This window comes from Drosophila navojoa, chromosome 4, assembly GCF_054131105.1.
Source record: "Drosophila navojoa isolate 15081-1374.11 chromosome 4, UAZ_NAV_1.0, whole genome shotgun sequence".
In the NCBI taxonomy this organism is placed as follows: domain Eukaryota; kingdom Metazoa; phylum Arthropoda; class Insecta; order Diptera; family Drosophilidae; genus Drosophila; species Drosophila navojoa.
In genome coordinates this window covers 24,916,839-24,935,082 of record NC_142892.1, presented here as the reverse complement: position 1 = coordinate 24,935,082, position 18,244 = coordinate 24,916,839, and the positions used below count along the sequence as shown (strand labels likewise).

At 44.1% G+C, this 18,244-nt stretch overlaps 2 protein-coding genes across 4 annotated transcripts; both read right to left on the bottom strand.

The window, feature by feature from the left end:
- Nucleotides 1–988: 988 nt before the first annotated feature.
- Spt20 (transcription factor Spt20 homolog) lies at nucleotides 989–10,407 on the bottom strand. Of its 3 annotated transcripts, XM_089260433.1 has the most exons (8): nucleotides 9,693–10,407; nucleotides 8,518–9,624; nucleotides 6,268–8,454; nucleotides 5,197–5,274; nucleotides 5,013–5,157; nucleotides 3,302–4,936; nucleotides 2,621–2,848; nucleotides 989–2,553 (listed from the first exon to the last, which is right to left on the bottom strand). In XM_089260433.1, the coding sequence occupies exons 1-8, from the start codon at nucleotides 9,726–9,728 to the stop codon at nucleotides 2,216–2,218; spliced, it is 5,754 nt and encodes a 1,917-aa protein (XP_089116559.1). In that variant the 5' UTR covers nucleotides 9,729–10,407; the 3' UTR covers nucleotides 989–2,215. The 3 variants fall into 3 exon arrangements, with proteins under 3 accessions (XP_089116559.1, XP_089116558.1, XP_089116560.1); XM_089260432.1 differs by having other exon boundaries at nucleotides 5,013–5,274; XM_089260434.1 differs by lacking the exons at nucleotides 989–2,553; nucleotides 2,621–2,848 and adding an exon at nucleotides 2,855–2,989 and having other exon boundaries at nucleotides 5,013–5,274.
- A 353-nt stretch (nucleotides 10,408–10,760) lies between these two features.
- Tgi (Tondu-domain-containing Growth Inhibitor) lies at nucleotides 10,761–17,205 on the bottom strand. The gene is made up of 3 exons (XM_018100262.3): nucleotides 16,501–17,205; nucleotides 12,030–12,398; nucleotides 10,761–11,958 (listed from the first exon to the last, which is right to left on the bottom strand). The coding sequence occupies exons 1-3, from the start codon at nucleotides 17,060–17,062 to the stop codon at nucleotides 11,195–11,197; spliced, it is 1,695 nt and encodes a 564-aa protein (XP_017955751.1). The 5' UTR covers nucleotides 17,063–17,205; the 3' UTR covers nucleotides 10,761–11,194.
- Nucleotides 17,206–18,244: the final 1,039 nt, after the last annotated feature.

The window sequence follows — 18,244 nt, the reverse complement described above, 5'->3', positions numbered from 1 at the left end:
CACCGCACAATTTACAACTGGTGGTTAAGGTTGGCTCGGTAGCTATCAAAAGATGAGGAAGTTCTTATTCCTAGGATTCCGAAGATCCTAACAGATATGCCCTTTGAGTTTAAACGAATTCAATTCCCGATTCGTCTTGCCTTCGCCATGATGATCAACAAATCACAGGGCCAATCTTTGACTATTTGTGGCCTCAATCTAAAAAAATGCGTTTTTTTCTAATGGTCAATTGTACGTGGCATGCTCACGTGTTGGCAAACCATCCGCATTATTTGTTCTTGCACCTGACCAAAAAACAAAGAATGTCGTTTACCACAAATGCGATTAATAAATTAATCAGAGTGTATCCCAACCTGAACAACATAGCTTTTAACTAATGGATAGCGCAATGCAACGTTTGCCGGGCCAACCAGTAGTAATACTAAATATAAAGTAAAATATATGAATGTGTTCAGCTCAAAAACTACTCGAGTTCATGTGAAATTAAAAAGTTCATATAAACACAAAGTTTGTACATTCACACAACAAGACTGTTTTATATTTGATTTATCAGAAGTCTTCCTTAGATGTATTCTTGACTATCCTCAAATGTGAGTAGCTTTTGTCTGCGATTAGGTTCGGTTCTCCATAAGTCTTTAAACGTTATTCGTTTCATGTTTAGGTTAAATAAAAAGATTCGACGTCAGGTATTTAGATAAGCAGTTATTGAGTTGAAATTACATTTGTAATTAGTTATATATAATAGCTTATGATGAATTTTTAGATTGCTCTTGAACTACTTTAACTCTTAATTAATCCTTAAACTTTTCTCTGAAGAAACGGACTCATGCGCGTTTTCGGCTTTCACTACCTGTTTTATTGTAACATTTAAAAATTTTTAGGTAGTTCCATGTTTGCATTCGTAAATCACATTTATTATAACATTGAGTAAATTATTTTTGAGTGTATGTGTTTATTAATGGGTAACTCGGGTTTATGTTTTTGTTTGTTTCAATCATTTGTAGAGTAATTTGTATTCTATAGGCATTTTTTTTGTTTTTGTGTTTGTTGTACAGAAAAGCATACTATGCCAGACATTTACAATTATATCAAGAGATAAAACAATATTAAAAATAACTAATTAAATAAATAATTCCATACTACAAAACCAATTCCTAATATATAGCGACATTTTATCAGCTCCGAACTACTGCTCGTTACTTATCTGTCTTCATCCATACGATTGTACACAAATATCGCTTTTTCCGATCGGATAATATTACTCTATTATAAATACATTTTTTTTAATTACGATTTGCTTGACTTTTAGGTATCTTCTGCTTTCGTTTGTTGATCTTTTTGTAAATTTTGAGTTACTATTGGAAGTACAAGTAATAATTTGTTTTGTTTTTTTTTAGTTATTGTTTTTTTCTTTTTCAATACAAACTAAATATGATTTATTTAAAAAAAATTAGATTAAGCATTTAAATAATTAGCAATAATAATAATTACAATATTTATAATAATAATGCATAAGTATATTTATAACATATTTTATATGAACCCTTACAGCTGTTCATATCTTTTTCATAACTAATTCAAATCGTAATAGTAGCCATATATTTTACTTTGTGTTTACAATCAATTTTACATTTTATATTGTGTTTTTCTTACTATTGCTTTTGTTTATATTTGCATTTGCATTTCGTGGGGAGGAGCCGTTCTCGCATTACTGCTTATGCTTAAAGATACCACGACGCTTACGTAGTTAGCCTTAGAGTGTAACAAATTGGAGTTGGAGAGCCAAACTAATAGACATTGTTGAAATGGCTTTTCGGAGCACGTATTGAATATTAAACAATTAATATGTACAATTAGAAATATGTATAGATAAATACATATATGTTTATCCATAAGAGCTATACACTTCATTCGTTTTATGGTTAACCTGAAAAACTGCAAGGGGCAGTTGCAGTTCCAGTTCAGACTGTTGGTTTGATCTGATCTCATGGCGTGAGCAGCCAGCCACCAGCATGTGCACTTACACACAAGTGTGTATACCGATATATGGGTATACAATCCATACAATGTACTGGTATTCCAGATTTGAAGATATACTATAATATCATGCAAATATATAGCGCGTAGCCTTATTCCTACTCTCCTCTCTTGAATTCAAAATAGAAATAAATGGTACGCCTGCATCAATTTCTGTCTCCAGTACCAAGTTTGACGTCTACTTGGTGGCATCGGTTGTGGACCGCCGTCGATTGACAGCTGCCTGTTGCTGCTGCTTGGCCGCTGCCAGAGCTGTAAGGGTGCGCTGACTCATTACGCTAGCGTTTGTGGGCGCCGACCGACCAGGAATTTGAATGTGCTGTACCTGTTGATGTTGCACTTGACTGGGACTTGGCAGAGTCTGGGAAGTTGCGGTGACGGTGCTCTGGTTGAGTATTCGATGCTGCTGCTGATGTGCTTGCTGCGTCGGCGTTTTCACAGCCTTCAATTGCATTTTCTGCGCAGACATCACAATCGGCCCGGCACCTATGTTCGTGCTATTCGTAATGGCGTTGTCTACAAAGAAAGAGTATTCGGGTTGGAGCATTCATCTACTGGAACAGTTTCATTACAGACGACTTACTGTTGACACCCGTTGTTGAAATCTTTAGCGTCGAGCTACCAATCTGACGCTGTGCGGTGAGCAGCTGTCGACTGCTAGCTAGCTGCTTGGTCCCCACGACCTGGACGTTGCGAGCTCTCGGTTGTATAGCTCCGGCTGCTGCTGTCGATACAACACCTACACCACCACCACTTGAGGTACGTATTGTTTGAGGATTTAGTTTCTGTACTCCGGCACCGACTAGTTGAGCTGGAAGCAGAAAGCAGAACGGGCGTGCGGGGATATTTTGTTGTTGTTGTTTAGGTTACAATGAATCTGTTGGTCAGAGACGATAACTAACCGCCCCAGAGGCCAAGGAAAGGGCCAGAGTTAGCTGGTGCAAGTGTTAAACTGATGGCAGTGGTTAAACACAAAACACATAAACAGTTTAGTTGCATGAATATCGGATCGAGTGGTTAAGAGGTTTATGTGTGAACAAGAAACGAAACGAAAATAATCGAAACGAAACGAAAACAGAGAGTAGAAACAGAAAAGAACAAAATTAAGCATGTTCGTTCAATAAATAAATATATCACTTATATATCAAAAGAAAACTTAATATATAATTTACGAGGATCAATCATAACAATACAATCATAACAGGTAGACAAGCAATCTGCTCCGCGAATCATCATCTTATCTGCTGCCAGTGGCACCACTTACCTATAGGAAGCGTGAGCATAGCTGTCGTAGCTCCTGTTCCACCTCCGTTGCCGCCTCCACTCGCTCCTCCACTGCTTGCTGAATTGTTTGTGATGACTACCGTTTGGGTGCCACCCACCGACGAGGGTAGGCTGACGATTGTTCCTGTGGGCGGGGCATGCTGCTGCGGCTGAGGCGAAGATTGCGTCGTCTGCAGCGTAATGGAGTGAGGCAGTTGCTGCTGCGTCGACACAGGCACCGAGACCAGCACACTGCGCTGTTGAGTCTGAGATGGCGCCAATGATCCGCTGGCAGTGCCTCCACATGTCGTGCTTTGCTGTTGTGAAGATTGCTGTTGCACCTGCACTGGTGTTTGCAGACTGTTGCCGGAAAACTGCAGTGAAATGGGCTGTGTAAAGCCTGGAATCTGGACCTGTACATTTTGAAGACCTGCAAAGTTCGCCATAGCACCCTGCAGCTGGGACAAATTGATGCCCTGCAGATTCAACGTCGCCGTCGTCTGCTGTTGCTGCTGGGGAGACGCCGACGGCTGGGGATGCGGACTCGACATTGGCGAGTGTATGGATGATGTGGCGGGCGAGTGCACAAGTGTCTTGGTGATGAATTGCTGCTGTTGTTGGTTCGACTGTGCCGGTGATGGTTGCTGTGGCGACATGTGGGGCATGGCCACTGCAGACACGGCTGACACATTTGTTGTCACGTTGCTGAGTCTTTCAAGCAAGACCTGATTCGGGTGCGTTTGCGACGACTGCGAATGATCCGAGCCCGACGGCGAGGGCGTGGCTGCATTTGTGAGTAATGCATTCAGAGCCCCGCTGCCTCCGCTTGATGCAGACGATAAGTTCGTGGGCACAGCAAAGCCACTCGCATTTGAGGCATTGGAGTCGCTACCAGGTGAGGGTGCTGCCATGCCCACCACAATAGCGTTTGGTGGCGCAGTGGTGCTATCCCTTCGCAACGAGCTCAGAAGGCGCTGCTGCTGCTGTTGGCCAGTATTGAGTATTTTGAGGCTACCACAAACGCCGCCTGTGCTGACAGTGTAAGCGCCATACCCAGTTGGAGGGTTCGTCATCACTGCCGGAGGCGATGCCAGTTGCGAGGCAAGCGCAGACATGGACACGCGCACCGACTGACTGCCATCAGTAGCCTGTTGCGCACCTTGACCTTGAGCTTGGTTAAGATTGACGGCTATAAGATTACCAGCTGAGTTAGCTCGAAACGTTGTTCCACTACTTGCGCCAACTATATTAATTTTACGGTTCGAATTCAGAAGACTCTGCAAAACCTCACTCGATGGCTGCTTGCGTTGGGCATTTACCAGTGTCGGCGTTCCGCGCGTCGTCTGCACATAGGTTGCTGTTGTCGCATCCACATTGGCGGGAACAGATTGCTGTTGCTGCTGTTGTTGCTGCTGATGCTGCACCAACGTCAACGTTTGCTGCTGACCTGTCGACGACGTAGTGAACGTGCCACTAGCGACTGGCGTGCTCGTCATGGCCGCTGGAGCGCTATTCAGCAAGTTTAGTATAGAGGCATTGCCCGAGTTCTTTAAAGTTGTTGCTGGACTGCCGCTGCTGTTGCTGCTAATGTTGATGATGGGCGTCGAGTTGGCGTTGGAAGTGGGCGTGCCGCTCGCTAATGGTTACAAATTGAGCAAAATGTATATATAAGCATGTGTAATAACGTGTTGTATTGCAAGTAAATGACTCACAGTGCTGCTGTTGTTCTTGTTGTTGATGGTGCTGCTGTTGTTGTTGTTGGTATTGGTTAGCAGAGTTCATGATGCTGGTGACTATGGCATTTATCGCAGGATTGTTGTTGATTACATTGTTGTTTGTGGCAGTTATTTGTTGTTGTTGTTGTTGTTGCTGTTGCTGCTGTTGTTGTTGTTGTTGCTGTTGCTGCTGTTGTTGTTGTTGTTTCTGTAGCAGCTGATGAGTTGTAACAATCGCCGACCCTTTTAGTTGCGATTGCTGAAATACAGAAAACAATTATTTAACTATTTAGATTTAAGCTATAAATGTTTTTGGCAATTAAATTATGGATGTTCTTTAATAAATGAGAGTTCGATGATTACAGTACTGGCTGATAATTATTCATGTAGCGAATCGCCCAGCCCTTTTCAAATCCAATACTAGCTGAAGTACAAGCTCTTAGAACAAGCTAACGGTAACCTAGCTGCACAATTTACGCTTACCAGGGGCGTGGCAAACCGGACATGAAGATATAGTGATTTTCCAAATTCAGCTATATTTTGAACACTATTGATGCTAGAGACCTCTCGGGCTGGATATATGTCCGCCTACAGAGGGCGTGGTAAACCGCAAAAGTTTATATATCCTAAAGTATAAGAGCTATAAGCTTCAAATTTGGATAGTATAGTTACTAGTTCATCAAATAATATTGTTAGGCCTCTTTAGGTGCGTGGCATATAAAAAATACCCTGTAATTTTTTTCATTCTTTGCGCGTAAGCATCCAAATTTTGCAGCTAGGTTACAGTTAGTTTGTTCTATGAGCTGGCCAAAAATTAAGTGTCTACGCTTGGTAGGGGCGTGGAAAATCGAGAAAAACTTAGTTTTCTACAGTACGGCTGAGTATTCCGCAGCCGGTAACGCCCGACTGCAACATTCTTACTTATTTCAGCCTCATTGGAACACTTTTCGCCCTCAACATGTAATAAAACACATTTCAAGTACTAGAGACTTGAACTGAAAGTCTCATTAAGATTGCACATTTAGAAATTAAATTATTCAACAAATAAATTCTCATACTATTGCCAATACTGCAGCGCAGTCGCTGCTTACTGCGCAGTTAGCAGAGCACGGGCTTATGAGTGCGTGTGGATGCATGTGTACGTATGTGAGCATAAAAGAAGTGCAAAAGGATTATAATATCAGATGGATGGCTCAGGGTGTCTCCTAGTCGAGCAGTCTCGACTAGAGCACTCTTACTTGTTTATACTTACGAGGATTGGCACGTTGGAGTTAAGCTGGGCGCGCAATGCGGAATTGGCACCTATTGCCGTGTTCAGCTGGGTTGCTGTCGCCTTTTGTTGCTGTATATTAGCTGGATGTATAGTAATGCCTGAGTGTTGCATTGTTGTATTTAACTGCTGCTGCTGGTGCTGCTGCTGTTGCGGCTGTTGTTGCAGCAGCACCAGTGATCCGTTGCCCAGACTCACTTGATGTGTAGTACTAGCGGATGTATTGCTGGTTGTAAGGAGTTGTATATGCGGATGTTGTTGCTGCTGCTGCTGCTGCTGTTGCGTTGGCTGCTGTAAAATGCTGTTGTTGCCACTACCGAGTTGAGGCTGCTGCTGATGGACTTGCAGTGTGCCATCTGTATTAAATTGTGTAGTGGCAACCGCTTGTTGTTGCTGGCGAAACGTTTGTTGCAGACCCGCCACCTTAGTAACGATTGCGGGTTGCCGGGACAGAGTCACATTTGGATGTGTTTGCGCGACATGATGCACTGTAGCGGGTAGCTGTTGTGGCTGCTGACTAAACTGTCGTTGTTGCTGCTGTTGTTGTTGTTGCGGTTGTTGTTGCTGGTGTTGCTGCTGCTGTTGCTGTTGTTGCTGCTGCTGTTGCTGCTGCAGCAACAATCGTTGTTCATTTGTGAGTCCAGTGTGGGTAACAATTGGCACATGTCCGGGTATAAGGTGCGTGATCTTAACAGCCTTGCGTCCCTCTTCAGTAAATATCTCCCGGAATTGCTGAATATACCGATTCGCATGGACACGGGTGCCAAGTGCGAATCGACACGATTCTCCATTACGCTCGCCCTCGCGATAGTCGCGGTCGACGTACAGTTCGCCCAGATATTCGGCATCGGAGGGTCGCTGGAAAATAGAGAGCTTTATGTGATACAAAGCTCGCCGGCCCTCGTTCGCCTCGCGTTCCGTCTCCAGCACATATTCCTCGATGAGCTGCGGCTGAAAGTTGTGTCGGCAACTCGCCTTGCAGCCTTCCTTGCAGGCATCGCTGAACTCGTTCAGTGGCTCGAAAGTCTTCGCGTACTTCTCCACACTTATTACGTGTTCGGGAACCTTCAGCTTGACCGGGTAGTCTAGGGTGGGTGGTCTTATTGGTCTGATGACATCGTGCGGTCGCCGTGGCACCTTTGAAGTGAATGAAGAGAGCATGGCACCCACCAATGGGTTGTTGCTGGGCGCTGTCGCGGGGGTTGCATTCGCTGTGCTGTTGCTTGAGGTACGCGGACGCTGACGCAGCCGTGTTAGATAGTCGCAAAGCTCGAGGCCTTGGTGATGCGTGAACTGATCTAGCTTGCGTTTGCGATTAATGGCCACCTGCGTAAACTTTTTCATTTGGCGGCGCATTTCGTGCGAGTTGAAGCGTTGACGCTCGTGCTGTGCATTGATAGATTGACGACCTATACTTGGGTCTGGCTCCAGACACAGTGGCTCCGCCGTGGCCAGCACCAGTTGGCTTTCGATCGTTAGCCGGTCCTCTGGCGTTGAGCCGGCCCAGCCCAACGAACTTCCCAGTTGCTGCACGTCCGCGAACAGGGTCGCATTGCTGGGCCGCAGTAGGATGTGCTTCATATCACAGATATTTGTTGAGGTGGCAAATGTCTGGCGAAAATCGCGTATTTGCGCAATTACACAGCCAGCATAGAAGACGCTGGGCTTGGCATACACCCGCGACCCGTCGCTTCCATCTTGTGGGGAGTTCAGAGTGACTGTTTCGGCACTCAGCAGATCCATGAGGAATTCGGGCAGGAGTTCGCGATCGATGCACTGAAGGAGCAAATCGTTTTCATAGGGCCAACGCAGTACTTCAACCAAGCCATAGCCAGATGATACAGGCATTGATGCTGTGTCTCCAGCCGATGCATCGCTTTCGTTCAGTCTGGACTTCATCCTGAAAAGATTATTGCTAGCGTCGCTATCGGCATGAGCTTTGTTGCGACTAGTGATGCTAGTCGAGTTCTCGATGGTGTGGTTTCCATGGATGTGAGCGGGATCCGTGACGGTCCACTCGTTTGTAAGTGGGTTAAGCATTGTTTGCTCATCGTAGTGGAGTGCCAGGGAGTAGCCCTTGTTACCTGGGTACAAGTTGACAACAATGGTGTTTAATTGCTCGCACTCAACAAGTCTATCTAGAATGAAGGAACGGCTCCTCTGCTTCAGCTGCAAATGATAAATAACAAGAATAAATTAATTCAATGTTAAATCAGTTTGTTACAATCTTACCCCAGTTTCCGCGAAATGATTTAAATCGTTACTTAGCAGCTGCAGATATAGCTCCTTGATTTTGTCGTGGATATTAAAAAACTTCGTGGTCGATTCTCGTTTGTTGTTCACTGAGTTGGATAAGGTGCTACTGGCATTGTTGTTAGTATAGGTATTGGAGCCAGGTCCGGCGCCAGCACGAGGTGATACAGACGTTGGAGCTGTGCTGCGACTAGAGTAACTACACTCCTTGCTATTGTTGTTGTTGCTACTGCCTCCTTTAGACCGCTTGCTAGGCGATGATGTGGGAGACGACAGTACATTTTGGTGGTTGTGAGACTGATGGATTTGCATGTGATGATGATGCTGTTGATTGTGACTGCTTGTAATGCCGGACGAAGCATTTGAGATGCTTTGGGGGAGCCGTCTATCAACCTTCTTGGTGTTGCTGTAAGATTGCTGTTGCTGTTGGTGCGGCTGCGGCTGCGGCTGCTGCTGTAGGTGCTGAAAAATATGTGACGATGTGGCGGTGGTGTTATTGCTATTTAAACTGGAATTGACACCCGGTGGCGTGGACAGTAGCAGGTCAGGAACGACTGGTGAAGGCGATGTGATCGAGTTCAAATTCGAGAGCGTCGTTGTTGATGAGGAGCATGATGAAGGGGACGGCGCTATAGCAATCCCAGAACAAGGCAGCCCGGCTGATGTTGCAGATGAAGCGGATGGCTGCTCCGAGAGTATGACAATGTTGCCACTAGCAGGCACCTCAGTAGGCGATTCGTCGTCATCGAATATGCAGATTGGCGGTTGCGCAGGTATTTGAGGTATCGCCTGTAATAAAGATCGTACGCTGACGGGGACCGGAGCAGCTGATACTTGTTGTGGTTGCTGCTGTTGCTGGCTATTGGTGATGGCAAGCGTGGATGAGCATGTGGACTGCAACACCGTGTGCAGCTGGTGGTATGACTGCGGCTGATTCTGTGGCTGTGGTGACCCTTGGGAGCCTTGCGACGCTTCGTAAACAAATTGCTGCTGAACAGCAGAGCCAACGGCATGCGGTAAGCCCTGTGAGCTGGCATTCACTGGATTATCGCCTTTTAGCTTCTTAAGCGTGTCATTTATTATAAACTATTATAAACAGAAATTGATACATTGTATTTGATAATTCGAAACCACAAGCAATCTCTAATACTCACATCTGCTTCTTGGCATGAGGAGTCCAAGCTTTGCATGTTGCCAGTAAGGAGTGCAAGTCGATGTTGCAGTCCCAGTATTAGTTCCAGTTCCAGTAGCACAGCCGAGTTTCAATTCAATTACCAGCGACGACGACATTCAAATCAAGGAGCGAAAACTGTACGAGAGCAGTAGTTAGGCGCCTCCCCAGGACCAGTTCAGTTGTTTTCATCGCTCCTCCTTGTGTTCGCAGGTGTCTGCCAGTCGAGTAACAACTACTCAACAACAACAACAACTCGTTATTTTCTATTTCGATTCCTTTTTCAATGCAATTTCATTTAAGAAGCGCGCATTGCCATTTGAAATTGCGCCCTTTTGCACAGTAGTCTTTGAATATTGTTATTGTTAAGTATTAATACGCTTATCCTTCTCCCAAATGAAATTTCTTTACTCTTTTTCTGTGGCTGCTGCTTTGCGTGACATTTTCTCTTCGTCTTCGTCCCTCTTTTGCCTTAGGTCTTTTTGCCTTTTTACACACACACACAACACACAAACTCCAGGCTTTAAACGCAATGCATGCACACGTTATTTACTTCAGCTCTTCGATAAGTGACTTAGTTTTATTTTTTTTCATTTGTTTAATGTTTTTTTTTTAGGTTTTATGCAGAAAGTTTAGTTTTGCAATGGTACGTTCTCGCCGAATACGCGTACACACTGGCAGCCAATAGTTTCGCTATCGATATCGATAAATGTACAATTTAGGCTTGGAATGATGATAATAATTTTGAATTAAAATTGAAAAAATCGACTCTACTCAGATTATTCAAATTATATTTTACATATAAATTATAGTCATGTAATAATAAAAACCCCTGCAATAATTAATGATTATGAATCTAGCCGTTCAATTCCTATATTTTTATTTTTAGAAAGAGCAACACTGGCAAACGATTATCGTATACGATAGTTGAGTAGGTCGTTGTGTACACGCCAGTGCTGCCAGAAAGTAGGAAATGACAAACAAAATTCGGAATCATGCAACCATTCCCGCGCTTTGAAAATTTAAAAAACAATCCTAATAAAATCAATACAAAACTCGAGAATAGATTTCTTTTAATTTTTATTGTAAGTCACTTACACAATAAATAGAGTGCTTTTAGAGAGTAATGTGTATTTGTCACTCACATTTTTTTTAAGTTTTATAGGATTCATTTGGATAAATATAAACTTACAATATTTTCATAATTTAGAATTATGAAAAAAAAACATGCGTAAATAGAATGAAAATATTTATGCACAAATGTTAATACATATTAAGGATTAGTCTATCTATGCAACTATGTATGCATTAAGAATACCAATTTTTCACATGTACGTATACGCTTTTATATATAAATGTATATATAATAAAATCATAAGAAACTTGCAATAATACACTCGCATTTGAAAAATTTTCACATCTTCGTCATGAGATCTTTAAAAATCAATTGTGTAGTTTAAAGTTAGAACAGCATTTGAGATGGTTTCACTCCTTGTGGGCCTGCAACTTTTTCCAAGTGTCACCCAGTGCCTTGGCAAAGTGATCGTCCACAGAGGCCTCAGTCTTGGTGAATATCGAAATGTTTGTGGATGAGGTAGGAGAAGCGGGTGGCGTATGTGTCGACGATGCAGCGGCTAGTCCCGGTTCGGCTTTCACACGTATTATAGCTGGCATTGTGGGCGTCGACGCCATTACGCTGGAATACGCTGGTGGGGGTGTATTACATCTGGGTGGAGTATGATGAGGCATGTCTAAAGCTTTTTCTCTCTTGGTTGCCGGGGTATCTAATATTTGACTGGCGCCAGCCAGTGGTATCGGTGAGCATGACAAAGCGGAAGCACTTCGAGCGGGTAGCGGCGACAGGGACAATGGCTCTTTCTGGGGCGGTGGCAACTCATGCTGCGGCGATATCGGTGCCGGCTGCAACGTGGGTGAGTGCACGATGGGCAGGCCCAGCTTAGACAGGGGCAGTGGCAGCGGTAATTGCGACTGATTTTCGTAAGTTGTTGCTGTTGGTTGTTGCCGATAGGCTTGTGGCGAGATCTGCTGCATTGGTGTTCCGTTCCCAGCCGCCGACTGCAACTGCGTCTGCGCCTGTGCTTGCTGTGACTGTTGCTGCGACAGCGGCTGTGGCAGCGGCTGTGGCGACGGCGTGGGCGAGCTGGATGCTGGCGATTTCAACAGGGCTGCATAGCCAGGTCCCAGGGAACGCCGGAAATGCTCGTCGATGTCACAAATTGGATCGGACTCTGCATGCAAATAGGATGAAACGTAGATTACATATATGGAATCACAGCAGAATCAGAAGTTTTCAACCTACCCATACTGCGATGGTCATGCTCGTGGCTAGAGAGCGAATGATGGTGGTGGTGCTGGCTTTGGTGCGCATGCTTCGGCTGCTCCCGTTTGGGCGGTGCTTGGGTAATAACGCTCGGCCGGCTGGCGACGTAACAGTGGCTGTTTGCGCCACCAGCCAATGGCTCACGGTACGGTGGAGGCGGTGAAGCGCGTTGATGCTTCACAGTGTTCGACGTCACGGTCATATCAATGGGGCTATCCATGTCAGGTTCCCTCTCCCGCTCCATTTCACTGTTTGAATCGTGAACTTGATATTCGGCGGCAGCGGCTCGTTGACGTCGCTCGCGACGCCACTTGTTGGTTGGAAGCTCTTTTGAAGACAGTCGTGTTTCTGTAATGGATAAGAGACAGGACTTGGAATAAATTCTCTTTCATTTTATTATTAGCTTGGTTTTTTATTTATTAGAAGAATTTGTTTTAGATAATATTACTGAGCGATATTCTCTGTGTCACCAGAGATCTTGCTCGGTTCCTTTGTTGTCTTTATATACGGTCTTTCGGACCTCTGTCTCGCCGTCTTGAACTTTGATCATGATGTGGGTGTAATGAAACATATGGAGTTGAATGTATCTGCCGGCATCGCAGCCACATTCAAGTTTGTTGCTTAAGTCTTTCATTTTTTCGGGTTTTTCAATGAGTTTCCGCTCAAAAGTCAGAGAGCCAATTCAGATTAAGCGACGGCAACGGTAAGACACTCAGGCTCAGACTTAATTTTAGAGACACGCAGGAGGTGAGCACAACAATATATTACAAAAAAAATAATAGTAATAATAAATAAATAAAAAAAATTAAAAAAAAAAACCATTATACCCTGATTTCCCATTTTCAATAAAAATAATAATACTAATAATAAATAAATAAAATAAAAAACAAGTAAGCAAGCTCTAGTCGAGACTGCTCGATTAAGAGATCCCCTGAACCCTCCAAGCAACTGATATTTTAATAATTCGGACACACACACGCATACAAACAAACACACGCACACACAGACACACACACGCATATACATTATATATGTTAACTTATTTGTTGAATAATTTTATTTCTAGACGTACGATCGTAATGAAACTTTTAGAACGTAATCAAAATGTTTAAATGTATGTGTATACCGAAGCACGAGTCTCTAGTATTTGATATACGACTTTTACAAAGATGATGGCGAGGGGGTGGATCAAATAAAATGGGTAAATAACAAAACCCGAAATTGTATAAAATGCATCTTAATATATATTTTAATTTTGGACACTCTAGCTTTAAAGATGTGGGAGATATAATTTTTTAACTGATTTTCGATAACGTTTTTATCGATAAAAAATATCGGTTGAGATATCGTTTTTTAGTGATAAACTTAATAGGCGCGCCATTTGAACATGCGGACATTAAAAAAAAAAAAAATTTGAAGTCTCTAGCTCTTATATCTTCTGAGATCGACGCGTTCATACATACGGACAGACAGACGAATCGACTCATTTTGTCGCCCTGATCAAGAATATATATACTTTATGGGGTCTGCCACGCCTCCTTCTGCCTGTTACATACTTTTAACGAAACCATTTTACCCTTATTTCCCATTTTCAATTCAGGGCTCAGGGCATAAAAATAAACCTAAAATAAAATGCGAAAAGAGTCCAAAAACAACAATAGCGAAGAGCACACAAAATAAAAATACAAAATCGAGACTCCGAGTCACAAAAGTTGGTTAACAAAACTAGTTTTTCTACCATCACGGTGAATGCGTCAGTGTATGCGACTGTAAAGCGTTTACAATGAATAAGACGCTGGGCCTCCTCGTCTGGACAAACATGGCTGGCATCCCAAATAGATATTGTTCGAGTTTATTGCGTGGGAAGGTGGTGCGTGGGCATCAAGCAGATTGGCACAGCTTGGCACCGAAAACCAGATACCCTCACCTCACCACATGCGCGCCAACTGGCAATTTCTGTTCCTGATTTGCTGGCCGCTTCTCAAGAAGCGAGGGCAAGAGAAAAAGTCAAAGCTAACGTACAGCAGGCGACTCGAAACCGCGTCTTCGAACCCAAAATAAAAGGGGCAGGCAAACCCGTCAAACGACTTCTGCACATTTCGAGCAGAGGTGCCTGCCTTGCTCTCGCCTCTCGGCCAAGGCATAGTCGAGCGCATGAATGAATGTATGAATGAAGGAGCTTGTGGCGTTGGTGGAGGCGGCTGTCGATGTTGCTGTAGCTCTGGACCTGGATGTGGATTTGGTCCTGACTGTTGCCGTTGCCGTTGCTGTTGCTGTTGCTGTTGCTGTTGCTTTGGTGGAACCAGTTACTCTGGTCCCTTTTTGGCAACGTCACCGCTGCCGCTGAAAGTTATTATTATTTTCTGTGCCTGCGTCACTAAAGGTGCCACAAACTGGTTGCTCTTCAGAGTTTCGTGGAGTGGACCGAAAGCAAAACATACACAAAATAAAAACAACAACAAAATCAGACGGACAAGAATAACAACAGCAACAACAGAAGCGGCGAGACTTGCTTCTGGTTGCAGCGGAAGATGATGGGGATGATGATAATAATAAAGAAACATTCAAATTTTATTGCACATTTCCGGCCGTCGCTCAAAGACAACTCTGTCCGGTTTTTACTGGGGACTCATCATTCATGGGCCGGGTCTGTTGCTTCTTTTAGTATTCTGTGTGCAGCAGTGTTTGTTGTTGCATGTTGCATTTACAAACACGATGTCGTTGCTGTTGTTTCTCTGTTTGCTTGGCAGTTCGTATTGCTGTTTATGCTGAGTCCAACTCAATACACAACAGCAAAACAAATGCATCCACCCAAGCCAATTGGGCGAAAAAAGGTGTCCCATACACAACATGGCTCTCCCGACTCGACTTCTGCTCCATCACCCAAACAACCCGCACGCAGAGCACATCCTATCAAGAATCGCAGCCAGTCGAAAAGTCGCTGTGGTCTACTCTCGCACTCCAACAGCAAATAGAAAAATAATATTTGCGGCCTATGCAAACACGTTTTAGTAATTGTTGTTGCTGCATTTGTTGTTCTCATTGCTGTTGTTGCTCTTTTTGTGACTGTTGTCGCAGCCACCGTCACAATCGCCGTCGCCGTCGCCGTCGCAGTCGTTATCGTTGTCGATGTCGGTGTCGTCGTCGCAGGCGTTTCTTATTATTTTTTCGCCGGCTTGTGAGTCATGCTCGTGCCCGACTTGATTGCAAATCTGGTTTTAATATGTCAACAAATTAAAAAAAATATATATATACATATATATAAAAAACAACAATCTTTTGCTCGCCGAAGACCAAATACGCTTGTGTTCTAAAGCAACTTTAAAGTGTCTAAAAAATATTTCTATAAAGAGACCCATTTAAATTAAATATAAATTTACATACATGTGTATGGATTTATATGTATGCATTTATATGTATATATGTATGTATATAATATATACTATATATCTCTCTGATTGGTGAAGAGTGAGAGTATATTGGTTTTGCGCAAAATATACATTTTGCTCTCCGTCTGCTTACGTTAGATTATCTAATATTCTGAACGTATTCCGATTAGGGCCGTCAATTTTTAAGGCACTATGACAGCTTAAATATGAAACGGATATATTTCCAAAACCTTTGCTGATAGAACTTCGACTTGGTGAAGATTTACAAGTATAGGGAAATCGTATTAGACTGGAGAAGCGAAGACACAAAAGTCTAAATATAGAAAATTCTAACAGACCAAGATTCGAGTTTGAATACAGTTGTTGCGGGCGAATATAACGACGTTCACCCGATCTGCGCACCGTACGACGGTAAGCATGCCGTTTTCTACTCGCAGGCGTTGTTGCCTAATATGTGACATAATTTACGACCAATGTCAGGCCTTAGCAAATTTAGCAGTAAAAGTGTTTCGAATTTCATTACCGATTTCGCGCTAATGAAATGGCTCGCAACAACGTCATCAGTGCTTGCGCAACATATTGGCAGCGACACGTTTTTACTTCGTCACCAACCGAATGCAGCACGTCCTATCCATGCTTGACCTGCAAGCGATCTCTTAAAAACTATAGACTATGTACTCCAATGGTCGATTCATCAAAATTGGCACGTAGCCCAAACCATTGACGACAGCCCGATCTCGACGTGAAGATGGGCTGCCTCCACGTGAGGAACTCGTGCAAAGGGCGAATCAGCAAACTAACGGCAACAGCGATAGTCAATTTCTAAGTCGGGTCGTGCTTTTTCGATGTGTAGATTTCCTATGCTGCTCCCTATTCTTTCTTATGTTCTCTCTCACTCTCCTCCTCTCAATCTTCTTTTCCTTAGTCTCGTGCTCCATGAGAAACTTGTATGTGACAAATTCGATTTCTAGCTAACGTTGCTGGAGGTCAACGCGGTTATTCTGTTTGTATGCTATGATATTAAGATTTCTTGTCCGATATTTCCCCTATGAAACACGAACCTTTGAACAACTGTTGCTGCTGCTGCTGTTTGTAGAGCTGGTGATGCATGGCGGCTGCTTGTTGGAGATCCCGCCACGGTTGCCACAGCAAGCTGTTGGCCATGCTGGAGTTGTTTTGCTGTAGCTGTTGCAGGCCGACGCCAGTTCCCGGCTGCTGCTGATGAGCAGCTCCTGGCATCTGCTGTTGATTAATAAACATCGGCGACTGCGCTGGCAACTCCGCCTGGCCCTGCTGGTAGGCAGCCGCTGCGATTCTCTGTTGCAGCTGTTGTTGCGCGGCCGCAAGCGCGGCTACGTGCGGTGTGGCTCGGAAGTGCTGCGTCGACGAGAAGGCCGAGGTAGTGGCAGCAGCAGTAGACTCCTTGCTTACAGCTGTGGGCGAGCTGGCCGTCGAGCTGGCCGCAGATGTAGACGCAGATGTGGCGCTGGCCGATACCGAGGCACTGCCAATAGAAGGCTGTTGCGACACGGCGGCAGCGGCTGCCAGCCGCCCAATTTCCTTGATGTGATTGATGAATAATGAGTTCTGCTCAAACGCGTTCCATATGCACAGGTAATCCATAGTTATGTGTTAGCTTCAACATACATATATATATCCGATTATATGTATATAGTATATAAGGGTATGTCTCACTTCGCAGTTCTTTATCGAGATCGTTTCCAGTTTCACTTGACGTCCTGGCCACTATCTCAAAAAAAAAAAAAAAAACTATAATAATAAACACAATCTCACCCACGACTGATGGAACGTTTATCTGCCGCCGATTGTCGATTGTGGATCGACGGAAAGCAGCGTGATTTTTGTTTCTCCTTTTCTTTTCTCTTTTTCTCTTTTGATTTTAGCTTACTTTTTCCGTTTTACGTTTTCGCTTGCTTTATTGTTGCTTTAGTTTATGAATACTTTTTACACTTCAGATACACACACACACACACATGTCGAAACAGTGACTGTCGCTGATATAGATACAGATACGATCTGCGTTTGTCGTATTGCGCGACTTGACGAGTTGGTCTCGGGTTACAATCCAGGTCTACGTTCACGTTCCCGTACCCTTTCCCGTTCCAGTTCCAGTCTTCGTTTTCGTCACAGTCTCCGCCACTGCTGTAGCGACGGCAACGGCAACGGCAACAGCAACGGCAACGGCGGCGCTTCAAGTCGACATTTGCGAAATATAAATAGCACGCTTTTTATATGTGTTCTCAGAAATAATTTGCATAGAAATCGACAGAGGCGACGACGACGTCGATTCGCCCGCTGAACTTGAGCGCCAGTTTCGCTTTCAGCTCTGGCTACCGATACCACGACGACGGACGACCGATCATACGACGAGTGCGATGAATGTAGCTTTAGTTCTGTTGTTATTGCTGCTGCTTTTTCTTCTTCACATCATTTTATTTTCAAATGCACTCGAGCTTTATCTGTGTTTCTGTCCGCGCTTTGAGCTCGGCTCTTCGTTGCTCGACGGACAAACTTGAACTGATCAGCGTGCAGCGAATGGCCAGTGTGTTTGCGAGTGCGACTTGAAAACGGCGAGCTTTCGCGTTCGGAAAGCTTTGCTGTCGTTCGACTCGCTTAAAGTTACTTGCTGAGCGTTCTTCTTCTCCTTCTTCTTCTGCTTCTGCTTCTGTAATCTCTGAATACGACTTCGTCGAGTTCGTCTGCCCGCTCAAGACCTCTCTCATAACACTCTCGATCTCGCTCTCTGGTCTCGGTCCGCCCCGCGTATTCTTCTGGCCTTAAAAC